This window comes from Phascolarctos cinereus, unplaced genomic scaffold, assembly GCF_003287225.1.
Source record: "Phascolarctos cinereus isolate Bilbo 61053 unplaced genomic scaffold, phaCin_HiC Scaffold_5;HRSCAF=322, whole genome shotgun sequence".
Lineage (NCBI taxonomy): Eukaryota > Metazoa > Chordata > Mammalia > Diprotodontia > Phascolarctidae > Phascolarctos > Phascolarctos cinereus.
The window spans coordinates 266,955,607-266,970,693 of NW_027555958.1; the positions used below are offsets into that span (position 1 = coordinate 266,955,607).

At 38.6% G+C, this 15,087-nt stretch overlaps 1 protein-coding gene across 1 annotated transcript in view; it reads right to left on the minus strand.

Moving 5' to 3' along the window:
• Positions 1-15,087, minus strand: part of TIMP2 (TIMP metallopeptidase inhibitor 2) — a 91,138-nt gene that overhangs the window by 19,784 nt on the left and 56,267 nt on the right. The window contains exon 3 of the mRNA XM_020965923.2: positions 9,212-9,320. Coding sequence (XP_020821582.1) covers positions 9,212-9,320 — 109 coding nt within the window. The remainder of the gene's footprint in view (positions 1-9,211; positions 9,321-15,087) is intronic.

Consider the following 15,087-nt stretch of genomic DNA (forward strand, 5'->3'; position numbering starts at 1 on the left):
GTGGCTCACAGACTGTGATCTCTTGATGTTTCGTGGCACAGAGCAGGCACTTAATAAATGCCCGTTTCCTTAATTTCTTTTCTACTCAAGTCCACTATCCATCTCTTCATTGCTCTTTGCTTGACCTGTAACTTTAATTCTTTGGAGATTGTGGTATTCCATGCTTTACAGATAAAGAGCATTACTAGAAGAATGTTGGTGTTAAAAATACGGGCCTTTGCTCAAAAGAGAAGTTTGGGTCTTCTTTCAGAGAATGTTAGCCAGAGAATAATGACAGCCAGCATTTCCGTAGCTCAAGGTTGATTAATCATTTTACATATACAGAGGGTCCCAAAAGTCTAAGTGCATTTTAAGCTTAATAAAGCTACTAAAGCTTAAAACTCTACTAAGACTTTTGGGATCCCCTGTATTATAACAATATTATGAGGTAGATACTTTAAGTATTCCTATCCCTATATTACAGATGAGGAAATGGAAGCTCACAAAGGTTAAACACTTTGTCCATAGTCACATAAGCTAATAAGTATCAAGGGTGACATTAGAACCCAGATCTTTCCAGACCCCAAGTGCAGGCTCTTTCCATACTATCCTACATTGTCACTCTTAGGAATTTCAGGTACTGTTTTGACTATACCAAGTTAGAATCATTTATATGAGCTTTTAATTGTCTATAACACAATTCTTGATATTTCAAAATATTGCTCATTTTCCTTGTGAATAAACCATAGTAAACACACACACGCACACACATACACATGTGTCTGAATTGTATGGCTGCAGGATGAGATGAAAGGAAGCATGTGCAATAAAACTAGTGACAGTTTGCTGCTACAGAGGCAGGAGCAAAAGGGGCAAGAGGCCAATATGAGATCAAATCTCTGAATCATCCAAGTAGGCTGAAGAACCAAGGTTACGTGGAAAGTTCAGTGCCTTGAGAGTCAGGAGATTAGGAAAGTTTAGAAACTTTAGAATGAAATAAAGAAGAAAGCTACAAGTCTGAAGGCAAAGGTCCCCACAAACAGTTCTATGACGGAGCACGATTCATAGTTTAGGACACTATACTTTACAGAGCTTAATGAGATTAATCTGAGGTCAGTTCTCATTAGTACCTGCTGCCCCTGGCCACCCTACTAGCTTAGGCCAAGTCTGGAATTTCTTCCCATTGTTCACAGTCTTTTTAATGTAAGGATAAGATACATCTCACTTGTACCAGTATCTAGGCTCTGACCCACAGGGAAAGACACAAATTCAAACACAGGACCAGTTGATAAAGGAAAATCATTTACCAAACACTATAGGGAATGAGTTTCTGGGAGAACATTATTACCATTTTACATTCTCTTATCATTCAAAAGGACAGAGATTTGAGAGATTTGGATTTGGGAATCCTGGTAGGTGATCATAGACTGTGATGGAAGGGACCTTAGGGGCATCTAGTCCAACCCCCTCATCGTACAGATAAGGAAAAATGAGGCTGGGGTGGGGCTAAGTGTCCGGTCCAAGGTTATACAGGTACTATCTGTTGAAGGCAGCTTGTCTCTGATTTCAGAGCTAGTACTCTGCACTGTTCCAGGTAGATAAGAAATGAGATTACTCAGGAAGAAAGCACAGACAGTGAAGAAAAACAGGGTTAAGTGAGAATAATGTATGTGAAATACTTCAAAAACTGTGAAGGGTACTATATAAGACATAGTTATAATTATTTTCAAAAGAAGATCTGAGGAAAAAGAAACACTTCTCCCACTTCCAAATTCTCAATGACTATAACTTATGCCACATGCAGTTTTTTTTTTCTAATTAGTCTCATTTTCTGGGCTGTCAACACCAGCAGTTTCTACTTAAGACTTTTTAAAAATCATCTTCACAGACTTTAAAAGCCTAAAAGCTTGCCCATATTTAATGTGTTTCTCCTCTTTTATGTTAACTTACTTCTTAATTTGGCTGTGTTTTCAGATATAGACTAATTTATTTCACATGCTTTTGTTAAGCAAATAACAATGAGTGTAGAGGTAGGAGAAATCCAGCTGGGCACTGAGTCCTGGAAATGAATTCTGAGAGCTCCCACCTGGAGTATATAGTCAGGAGACTATTTCGGCATAGATTGTGTTGAGAAACTATGTTGAGCCTATAAGATTTGAGTATCTTCAGAGATGAAATGGTTCGATCCTTAAAAATTAGTGGGTCAAAGAACAAATAGAAACAATAGATAATTTCATCAAATAAAATGATGAGACAACATGCCAACCCTTTTAGGATAGAAAGAAATCCTCCCACACACCTGTGCCAGCAAAAACCCTGAAGTCCCACCAGACTGTATAAGGATCAAGAAATACAATGAGAAATTACAGCAAATGACTTTTTCCTTCCCAGAACCACAGAAGTTATTGAGAAGCCCAGGAAAAGGGACTTCTTTAGCAAAATCAGTACCAGCACAACCACTGATGGGATATGTATGTTAACTGAAATCCATTAAGGGCAGAGGGCTCCCATAAGAGTACCAGGGTAGGTAACGCGGAAGCTGCAGGGAGTGGCAGCAAGAGGCTGGACCGTTTGGTGTCACAATACCAAAGCCAGGACAGCCCAGAGCTCAGAGCCCTGTCCTGAGACATCAGAGATCCAGCACTGTGAAACTCACAAAGTGGGAAGTATATCCACAAGGTAGAGATGAGTACAAGAACCCAGGGGTACAGGGTGAAGCCAAACAGGGCTGACCACCACCAAAAGTACAAAGGGGGCAGAGCCTAACCTTGGTACAAAGCCTTACTGCAGAACTGTCAAGATGAATGAATCAAAGAAAACACTAAACAATATCAACAGTTATTCTTTTGTGTATGGGAATATCTTTTTTGGTGTTTAAATTTAGAATTAAAGAAAATTTACCAAAAAAAAAATAGAGAAAATTGAAGTTGAAGCAGCTTTGGGGGGAAGACAAAAAATTCAATTTGTGATGTGTTCAATACTCCTGTTAAATGTTCAATAAATATTTCTGAAATAAAAAAAACTCAACTAAAATTAAACAGAACAGTTAATAACTTCAGGAAAGAAAGAGGATAAAATAAGCTCATAAAAGTATTAGCCTTTCCATATATTAACAACAAAAACCAGCAGGAAGAGATATAAAAAGCAATTCCTTGCAAAATAACTATAATGTATAAAATATTATGGAGTCTAACTACAAAAATATATACAGAAATTATATGAATATGAAGACAAAACACTTACAAAAATAGAGACCTAAATAATTGCTTATAGTTGGGTCATGCTCATATAATAAAAATGAAAATATTACCTAAATTAATTTGTAAGTTCGGTTCCATACCAATAAGATTACCAAATGGTTACTTTATAGAACCAGAAAAAGTACTAATGAAACTCATCTGGAAGAACATTTGGGTTATGAAGAGGTAGTTCTCAAAAGAAGGAAGGCAAGCTATCAATAACCTTAAGAAAAAATTCTCCATAGCACTTACAATAAGATAAATATAGATTAAAAGAGCTCTGAGATTCTATCTCACATCTATCAGATTGGCAAAGATGACAAAAACAAAAAAAAATGACAAGTTTGGAAGGGGCAGGGCTGTGGTGGTCGTGATGGGATTAATGTGGCACAGGCACCACTAATGCACGGCTGATGAAGCTGTCCAGTGGCCCAACCATTCCAGAAAGCAATCTGAAACTATTCCCTCAAAGTTACTCATCTGTGCATACCCTTTGACCCAGCATTATCAATCCTAGGCTCACAGTACACAAAGATCAAAAAGAGAGGGAAAGGATCCATATATACAAAAATATTTATATTTTCAATACTTGTGGTATATCAAATAGTTATTTGTTTCTATCTTTTGACCACTTATTTGTTCAGGAATGGCTTTTGGCCAAATATAGATAGAGACATAGAGATATATAGATCCATCCATAGAGAAATATCTATATCTCCATTGATATAGATATCTTTAAGATCTTTTATTATTTTGGCACAGTCAGTCATTAACACTATTTAAGCTGCTCTTTCTTTAACTGTGCATACAAGTATTGAGTGTGCTTTGGAAGATTGACCCTAAGGCATTCTGTGCATTTCTAGTTATTTTTAATGAGACTTCTCTTTTTATTATTGCCTCCTGAATTCTGCCTTATTATAGAGAAATCCTGTTGATTTTTGTGGGTTTATTTTGTAGCTTACAACTTTGCTAAATCTGTGAATTGTCTCAATTAGTTTCTTTGTTGATTCTTTCAGATTTTCTAAGTAAACCATCATGTCATCTGAAAATAGGGATGATTTTTTCTCTCCTCTTTTCCTAGGTGTGGTGCCTTCAATTTCTTTCTTATTGCTAGCATATCTAGAACTATATCAAATAATAGCAAGGAAGGGGAACAGCCTTGCTTTATTCCTGCATTTATTGGGAAAGCTCCTAATATTTCCCCATTGCATATAATGCTTGTTTTTGGTTTTGGATAGATATTTTTTGTCACACAGTAAAATAAAGATCTCTCTATCCAGGGGTTAACTTTCTTTTTTTTAAATCATGGATCCCTTTGGCAGTTTGGTGAAACACACAGATCCCTTCTCAGAATAATTTTTGTAAATGCATAAAATAAAATACATGGAAACCAAAAGATTAAAAAGGAAACCAATTATATCCAAATATAGTTATCAAATTATTTTTTTTAAAGTTCATGGAACTATAAAGTTAGAAACCCCTTCTCCATACCTACACTTTGTAGGATTTTTAGCATAATTGAGCATTATACTTAACATTCTCTTCTTTAGAAAATTTATTTATTTTTTTTTTGGTGAGGCAATTGGGATTAAGTGACTTGCCCAGAGTCACACAGCTAGTGAATGTTATGGTCTGAAGCCAGATTTGAACTCAGGCCCTCCTGACTCCATGAGTGATACTCTATTCACTGCACCACCTAGCTGCCCCAGCATTATACTTTGTCAACAGAATTATCTGTAATAATTAATAGTTGAGAGTAGTCATAGTGATACTAAAAATTGAAAGAAAGAAAATGGCATCAACGAATCATTAAAAAAATAAACAGAGGAGAACAGTGGACATTTCAGAAGGAGACAAACAAGTAGGGCAAAAAATAAAAAAAATTTTTAAAAAGGGGCAGCTAGGTGGTGCAGTAGATAGAACTCTGGCCTTGGAGGAGGACCTGAGTTCAAATCTGGCGTCGGACACTTGACACTTACTAGCTGTGTGACCTTGGGCAAATCACTTAACCCTGATTGCCTCACCTAAAAGGCAAAAAAAAAAAAAATAAAAAACAAAACCCTAGTGGAATGTAGTGGAAATTCATTTTCCCTATACAGTTCTTATTTTTCCCTATTTTTCTCTGTATATGAAAATGTTTGTGTTTGTTGCTAACTGCCAAGTTCATAATAAAAAGGAAAATTTTTAAAAAGAAAAAAAGCTGCATCTAACTTAAGAAACTCAACACACTTCCTGAACCAACTTTCTTTAGTTATTATATATATATAGTGATAAATAATATATGGTTATATATTATTTAGTTATTTTATATATATCTTCTTTGTTATTTCTTTTTCAGACTCCTTCCTCTAGGGAAGCAAATACAGGCAGAGATCTGAAGTTCTGAAAGGTAGGCAGACCCTGGCATGTGTTTCAGACCACAGTCATGTCATGTGAGTTGGAAGGGTCTTCTAGTGGCCATCTATTCCATCCCACACCTGAATATGAGTTCTTTTTATGTTATATTCCACAAGCAGTCATCCATGCTCTTTCAGCCTGGCCATCTGACCTGCTGTGGTTACTGAATCCTCCTCAAATTCCAGAAACCAAAGGGTTGGAGGAGCTTGGAAACTTTCACCTAAATCTAGCCTGCCCAACCCTATTAAGTTCTTTCACAAAGGACATTTTTCTGGCCTGAATTGGATTTAAGTGAGGGAGGGCTGTGCAAAGTCTCCAGCCTCACTCTCTCCTCCATAGTCATCTGGGTCCATTGGGAAGATATAGATCAGGACAACTGAAGATGGCCTTGGATGCAGTGGGAGACCTTGGCCTTTTTAACTTAAGGTCTTTCCCAGGTCTCAGTAAAAGGATAGGGCTCAGCTCACACATGGCAATGAATAACTGGTAGCTGAGTACTGTGGCAGAGGCTTTTGGGGACAATTTAAATTCAACTCAATAAATGAATAAATATATATTAAGTTCCTGCTAAATGCCATGGGAGACACAGAGATAAATAAAACTCAACTCACATTCATAGGTTCACAAAGCACTTTCTTTCTAGCAACTCTAAAAGAGGTAAAGTGCCTCCCTCATGGTTAAGTGGGAGAGCTGTGGCCTTTCCCAGGACTCTAGGCCCTTTCTGTTCTGTCTTGTGATCTCTGGATGGGTCCTCCCAACCCATAAGGAATTTACAAGGTAGTAGAGGAGATAAGAATGGCATGCAAACAACCATTATGTAAAAGAAACCATGATAAGTGCCTAAGAGAGGTGCAAAGTACTAAGCATGAGGTTTATATACCTGGCAACTGTTTAAGAAATCATTTCTAGGAGTCTGTTTCTGAAGTGAATTGTAATGATGAAGGTCTCCCATTAAAAATGGAATGGGTCCTTAAAAAATGGGATGGACGGGGACAGTGAGGTGGCACAGTGAATAGAGCTCTGGCCTTGGAGTCAGGAGGACCTGAATAATTCAAATCCAGCCTTAGACACTTAACACTTACTAGTTGTGTGACCCTGGGCAAGTCACTTAACCCCAATTGGCCTCACAAAAAAAAAAGGGATGGACTTTCTACTTTCTGTGATTATCTACAAATAGGAGATCTGACCAAATGTCCCCATTAAGATCTTTTTAAGTTCCAGGATTCCAACTTAAGAGTTGGTAAGCAACGAGAAAGACAAAGCCTAGTCAGTTACTAGTTCCTTGAAGGAAGGAGCTTTCCCTATTTGTCTTGGTATCCCCATCATCTCTCATGTTGCCTTGCACATAGTAGACACCTACTGTTTGTTGCACTGCAGTGAAATTCATCTGAGTGTCAGTTCTACCATGTATCAATTAGAAATATCACACTGTGTTGTTGTGAGGATGAAATGAGAAAACCAAAGTGAAAGTTTTTAAGCTGTAAAATGCTGTACAAACACATAACTATTATGTAATATAAACTAAACTACTTTTGTTATTGCCAGTGACTAGATATATTTTGTTTCCCACATAATCCTGCCCAGTTGTTTTTACTGCAAAGCAGTATCTTGCAGAAACCACTAGAGGGCAATACAACAAGATGTAAAAATGATGGCAAAAGTTCTCTAGTTTTCATTTAAAAGGTACTGTCAAAGCTCAATTCTTTGCAGCATTGAAAAAGAGAGACTCGGTTGATTCTGGTGTAGTCCTTTCCCAGAGGTCTCTCTAGATTTTCCCAGAATGAGATGACAGTAAGAAAGTTATGTGAAAGAGATCCTTGAACCAACTTAATAGAAACATGAGACTACTGCATTGAAGGAAAACTCCTTAGAAAACCTTAGAGAAGCAAAGATAAAAATGACTCCAAGGGCAGAGAAATTAGAAAAAAAAAGGCATCCTGTCATACTCATTCTGCTTTTACATTTCAACAAATGCAATTTCCCTCCTCTGGAAGTGCCTCCCTCTTCTGTGAGAACAGAGACAGTTTTTTGCCTTTCTTTGCATCCTCAGAGCTCAGCACAGTGTCTGGCACATGGTAAATCTTGTTGACTTCCTCTCCACTTATCCAAATGCTACTCCTCCTTAAGGGTTCAATTAAAGACATAAAGAGGGCAGTCTTTTGATTGCCCTAGCCACAATGTTCTCTTCCTCATCTGATGTTCTACAACATTTATTATCTTTATATATATACACGTACATACATATGTATGTGTGCATTTATGTAGTATACACACACATTTTAAGAGGTAGCCTAATTTAGTGAAAAGAACCATAGACTTCAAGTAAGGGCATCTAGGTTCAGATCTCAGTTCTTATACTTACAAGCTGGGTAACCTTGGGCAAGTTCAAAGGATCATAGCTTTGGAATACAGAGGCTACTGAATTCAGGCTTTTCATTTTACAGATGAGGAAACCAAGGCACAGAGAAGTTAAGTGACCTGGCCAGGACCACAGAGAAAGTAGGTTTCTAAGGCAGGATCTGAAACCGCCTTCCAAGGTCACAGCCTTATCCACTATACCATGTGGGCCTCTTTACCTATAAAATGGGGACATTTACTTGTTTTAGCTGCCTCAAACGGTGCTATAAGGAAACTGCTTCATAAATTCCTCATTACATCCTCTATACTTTCACTTAAACCATTCCCCCATGCTTTAAATTTACTCATTCTTCACCTCTGCCTTTCAGAATCTTTATCTTCCTTCAAGATTCAACTCAGATGCTGTGTCCTGAGATGTCTTTCCTGAGTCCTCCCTTCTCCCCTACCCCAATTTTTAGTGCTTCCCTTCTCAAATATTCCCAGCATTCTTCAATCATTCCTTTGCCCCCTTACTCCCTACCCTATATTATACTTAGTGGTGCTCGAGTTGAATGATCCCACTAGAATGCCTAACATAGTTCTTTGTTACAGGAGGATTTAGGGAAAAAGCATTTATTAAAGTACCTACTATGTGTTAGGCACTGTATTAAGCATTTACAAATATTATTTCATTTGATCCTTCATAAAAATTTTATAGTTGAAGAAAATGAAGCAGAGAGTAAGTGACTTGCCCAAGGTCACACAGCTATTAAATATCTGAGGTAGGATTTGAACTTAGGTCTTCCTGACTCCAGGCCCAGTACTCTATCCACTAAGCCACCCAGCTGAAAGTAGCTAGATGGCTCCAAATATTCAACAAATATTTAAGTGAAGTAAGCCTTTTAAAAGCACCATATAAATAATAATAAAAGAATAAAAAATAAAAGACTTTATTATTTTGATATTTGACAACTTACTGCTTTGTATTTTTCTCCATTCATTTCAAGTATGTGGAAAAAACACTGGCTCTGAGGACCTGGGTTTAAATCCCACCCCTGTTGATTACTCCTATGTGACCTTGGCCAAGTCACTGAAACTTCTACAGCCTAAGTTACCTCATCTGTAAAATGAGGAGGTTGGACGAGGTGCCTTGGAATTAAGCTAGACGGCCTTCAAGCATGAACCTTGAAGCTTGAGCTGGGTCAATCCGAGGTCTCTTCCCTGGTCTCTACCAGTCCCCAGCTAATGGCCTCACGTACCTGCAATGAGATACTCCTTTTTTCCTCCAGTGTCCAGTGAGACTCCACAGACTGCTGAGGATGGAGCAGTATAAATGAACTCGATATCCTTGTCAGGTCCTTTAAACATCTGAAGGGAAAAAAAAAATGAAAAAAAAAGTGAAGCTTTGAAAGGGATTGTCCAGTCCTCCTTTTTTTTTCTTTTTTTTTTTTTAAGGCAGTTGGGGTTAAGTGATTTGCCCAGGGTCACACAGCTAGTAAGTGTCAAGTGTTTGGTCTGAGACCAGATTTGAAGTCAGGTACTCCTGACTTCAGGGCCGGTGCTCTACCCATTGCGCCACCTAGCAGCCCTTCCATTCTTCCTTTTAAAGAAACTCACCCATCATGCGGTAGCCCAATACTCTCCAATTTGCCTTTTCATCACAATTGGTATTTTACTTTAAGAAAATTATATTTAAAAGAAATACAACTTATAAAATAGCGCTACAAAATTAAGGGGTAGGGGCAGCTAGGTGGCACAGTGGATAGAGCACTGGCCCTGAAATCAGGATGATCTGAGTTCAAATCCGGCCTCAGACCAAACACTTGACACTTACTAGCTGTGTGACCCTGGGCAAGTTACTGAACCCCAATTGCCTAAAAATTAAAAACAAAAAACCAAAAATAAAACCAAAGGGGTGAACATTACTAAGAGACACAATGGATTTACTCACAGGTTTTGAGTTTTTTTCTAGTAGGTTTGAAGTATACACTTACGGAATATTAATTAGTCATATTAATTACATTTGGACTATTATTGAGGAACTTAACAAGGGGTAGGACAGATAAACCTAAAAAAACAGAATGTATAGATGATTGAATAAGGTTAGGAAAAAAATCTCTGAAATGATCCTTTAACCAATGGGAAAATAATAATAGCTTTAAGGTTTGCAAAGAACTTTACATTATGTATCTCATTTGATCCTTACAAGAACCATGTGAGTTAGGTGGTATTATTATTCCCATTTTCAAGATGAGGAAACAGATTAAGAGAAGTCAAAGAAATTTACATGACAATTTTATTGTATATTTGAAAGGAATAGCAAGTTATGCATAGTAGATTTGCAGTTTCATTGCAATCATCTTTTTTATTGTACCATGTTATGGAAATGCTTGTTTTATTCCATAAATATGTATTAATGTAATACAAACATGAAAGGGATAAATAAAATATAGAGAATTTTTTTTAAAGAGAGAAGTCAAAGATGAGGAAACTGAGATTAACTCTGCTTAGGGTCACAAAGCTAGTAAGTAATCCTGTCTGAGGCAGGATTAAAACTCAGGTGTTGTGTCTGACTCCAAATCCATACAGCTGCTTCAAATAGGATTTGATGTATATAACTTTAAAGCAGAAGAATAGCTAGGAATTGGGAAAGGGCGAGGAGCCTTACCTGAGGGATGTGGCCACCGGGGGAGGAAGCATATATGACAAGGTTCTTATGTTACTTCAGGACTGGGTGGCTAATTCCCAGAAGGTAGGGGGAGGGAGAGAGAAGGGCTAAGAAGAAGCTGGGGATATGGTTGCTGGTGGGGAAGAAGTACACTCAGGGACAATGTCCTCAGTCTCCTCAGAATTTAGGTGCCATCTATGCTCACCCTGCTCCAGTTACAGCTTTGATTTATGCCATGTTTCAGGGATACAGCTATGGTATAAAGTGAGGCAAACCTGTACAAAGTGAACAGATCCTTCTTTTGAATTCATAGTTACAGGTCCTGCAGCAAAAACATCCATGTTGCCCAACACTAAGACATAACAAAAGGAAGGGATGTAAATTCTGTTCAAGTAGTCCCATGGCACAAAGATACTGAAGTGGGCAGAAAGGCAAAAGGAAGCAGAGAGACTGTCCTGGAGCTGCCCAAGAGATGAACTCTATGTGGAGTATCTAAAACCTTCATGTGAAGGGTACAGCCATATCGTACAGTTGCAGAACTGGAGCCATTGTTGGGGTACGTGTCATGAAACCTTTATGAGCTAAAAATGCTATGATTTCTTTCTTATACTGTCAGACAGGCAACTAGGTACAGCAGTGGATGAGAGCTGGGCCTAGAGTCAGCAAGACCTGAGTTCAAATTTGGCCTTAAACAGTGGCTGTGTGACCCTGGGCAAGTCATTTCACCTCTATTTGCCTCAGTCTCCTCATCTGTACTATGGGGATTATAGCATCATCCCAGGTTGTCATGAGGATCAAATGAGATAATAATTGTCAAGCACTTAGCACAGTGCCTAGGCATTATATAAATGTAGCTATTAAAAAAAATTTTTTTAATGTAGCTATTATTATTTATTATCTTTATTGTTGTTCAGTCCTTTTTAGTAGTGTCTGATTCTTTGTGACCCCATATGGGGTTGTCTTGGCAAAGATACTGGCATGTTTTGCCATTTCCTGCTCCAGCTCATCTTACAGATAAAGAACTGAGGCAAATAGGGTTAAGTGACTTGTCCAAGGTCACACAGCTAGTAAGTGTCTGAGGCTGGATTTGAACTCAGGAAGATGAGTCCACTGTGCCACAAAGTTCTAACCATGTCAGCACTAATTCTAAATTGACAATAGATAACATTAGATAAGCAGAATTACAATATCTCAGAGGCCACTCAGTTTAACTCATACCTGAACAAAAATCTCTTCGATAACATACCTGAAAAGTATCCAGTCTTTGCTTGAAGGCCTCCAGTGAGGGGAGAGTCTACCACCTCCCAAGGAAGCACATAGCACTTTTTTTTTTTTAGGCAATGGAGGTTAAGTAACTTTCCCACACTTACTAGCTAGTAAGTATCTGAGGTCAGCTTTGAACTCAGGTCCTCCTGACTCCAGGGCTAGTAGTGCTCTATCTCGCTGCACATAGCACTTTTGACAGCTCAGTGTTGCAGGGGATAGAATGTTGGACTTAGAGCCAGGAAGAGCTAAGTGCCTTTACCCTCTTACTAGCTTGTATGGCCCCAGGTAAAGTAGTCAACCTAAACCTCTCCTAGCCTCAGTTTCCTCATCTTTAAAATGGGGATAATAATAGAACCTATCTCACAAGGTTGTTGTGAGAATCAAATGAGATAACATATATAAAGAGCTCTGCAAACCTTAAAGTGCTATATGAATACTAGCTATTAGCTATTTTATACTCAATTGTTAAGAGATTTTTCCTGAAATCAAACCTAAATCTGCTTGTTTGCAGTTTCACTCCTAGTTCTACCCTCTGAGGCCAAGCAGAGGAAATCTATACAGCAAATCTTTAACATATAATGCTAATATCATGTTGTTGATAACAACAATATATTTACATAATGTCTCCCAAAAGCCAACAGTGCTTCCCAAACATTATTACTTTCATTCACATAATTCCTCAGTGAGGTAAAAAAGAAAAGAGATTCTCCTTCCTACTTTATGAGTGAAGGAACTAAGGTAGGAACAAACCTTATTGTTTTATGGTTATATAAGCTTGTGGTAAGATTACACTTTTAATTTATTATTGTGATTATCAATTTCTCTTCCATTATCTGTAGACTCTTAATATCATATCCCCATCTCCCCTCCTTTTTACTTATTTATTTATCTGTTTATTTATTTACTTGGAGGCAATCTGGGTTAAGTGACTGGCCCAGGGTCACACAACTAGTAAGTGCCTGAGGCCAAATTTCAACTCAGGTCCTCTTTACTCCAGAGCTGGTGCTCTATCCACTGAATCACCTAGCTGCCACTCCTTTTTTTTTTTTTAAACAAATACAATCTCACAACCATCTTATCATAGTCTTGTCTTCTCACCAACAGCACCAGTCCTTTAATTGTCAGCTAGGCATTGCAACCACTTCAAACTAAATATGTCCAAAATGGAAGTCATCTTCCTTCCCCACCTCCACAAAAAAACTCTCCCAATTTTCCTGTCTTTGTTAACACCATCATCTTTCTGTTATCCAGTCTGAAAACCTCATTGTCATCTTTGACTGCTCACACTTCTTTATTCTCCATATCTTGTCACTTCCCAGGTCCTGTCAATTTTTACTTCAAAATGTTTCTCATATTCATCTCTTCATCTTCATTATCAGCTCAGACTGCTGGGTGGTGCAGTGGATAGAAAGCTGGGCCTGGAGTCAGGAAGACCTAAGTTCAAATCTTGCCTCAGACACTCACTAGCTGCGTGATTCTGGGCAAGTCACTTAACTTCTGTCAGTCTCAGTTTTCTCAAATGTCATATGGGGATAATAATAACACCTGCCTCACAGCACTGAGGATCAAATGAGATAATAGTAAACTACTCATCACTGTGCCTGATACACAGTAGGCATTACATAAATGCTAGCACCAGGGGCAGCTAGGTGGAGCAGTGGATAGAGCACTGGCCCTGGAGTCAGGAGGACCTGAGTTCAAATCCGGACTCAGACATATAATACTCACTAGCTGTGTGACTCTGGACAAGTCACTTAACCCCAATTGCCTCACCAAAAATAACTAACTAAATAAATGAATGCTAGAACCATCATCACCCCAATCTAGTCTCATATCACATTATTTCTGGATTATTTCAATAGCCTCCTAGGTGGCTTCTCTGATTCTAGGCTATTCCTTCACAAAACCATCCTGCATAGCCCTACCAGTCTAATTAATATTTCTTTAATACTACTGACAATATCATGTCACTCCCTTGCTTCAAAACTGTCAATGACTCCCTATTTTCTTACCAGATCAAGTTCCAGCTCATCTGATTAGCTTTCAAACACCTCCATCATCTAGCCCAACAACTTTTATTATCCAGCCTTATTTCCGTCTATTTCCCTCAAAACACCTTTTTTTTTTTTGACTAGGCAATGGGGTTAAGTGACTTGCCCAGGGTCACACAGCTAGTAAGTGTCAAGTGTTTGGTCTAAGGCCGGATTTGAACTCAGGTACTCCTGACTTCAGGGCTGGTACTCTATCCACTGAGCCAACTAGCTGCCCCTCAAAACACTTTCTGCTCTAGTTAGGTCAGCCTCTTGCTTGTTCTTACCCCCTTATCTTCCCCACGACATTATCCCCACATGGAACATCTGTCCTCCTACCCCCCTAGTACTCCTGTGGGTTTCAACGTAGATCTGAGTTCTTCCACAGAGCTTTCCTCAGCTGAATACTCCAACCTTCAATGACAATAATCAGTTCATTGAGCATTGTCTACTTGGTGCCAGGAATGGGCAAAAAACAAGGCCAGTCCTTGCCTTGCCCTGCTAAGGAGTAGGGGTGGGGAGATAGCATGCAGTCAGAAAGTTAATGCAAAATAGATACAAAGTCATTTCAGGGGTGGGGAAACACTAACTCCTGGGGAAAGAGGCAGATGGCCTGCCACCTGAGGGTTTAAAGGGACCTCAGGATTCCAAGAGGCAGAGGGGAGGGAGTGTACTGCAGGTATGAGCATTACACACCCACTTAAAGGCATGGAGGGGGAACAGTGTGATTTGTCAGGATCACAGAGTAAGCAAGAGGAGTTAAAAAAAGCTTATCACCCTCAGATTCAGTGGACTGCTGTAGGATTTCATGTGCAGGTATAGGCACATGAGAATCATGGAGTGTTATACCTGGAACAGAACCTGGAGATCATCTAGTCCAGGGGGTTACAAATTATAGCCATTGGCCAAATTTTCTATGCTGAGGCACCATGCAAGGTGCTAGAGACATAGTGACATAAATGAAATGTCTGTCCTCAAGCTCATGGTCTACAGGAGAAGTACAACAATGTACATGGATGAGAAACACAAAGTATGTACAAAAGAAATGTAAATTTATTATATTTATTAGGATCAATAGATTTAACATGTTATTATATGTTCTTTAATGGGATGGGAGGAGAGTCCTATTAGCTGGGAAATCAGGAAAGGCTTGCTGCAGCAGGAGCTGTCT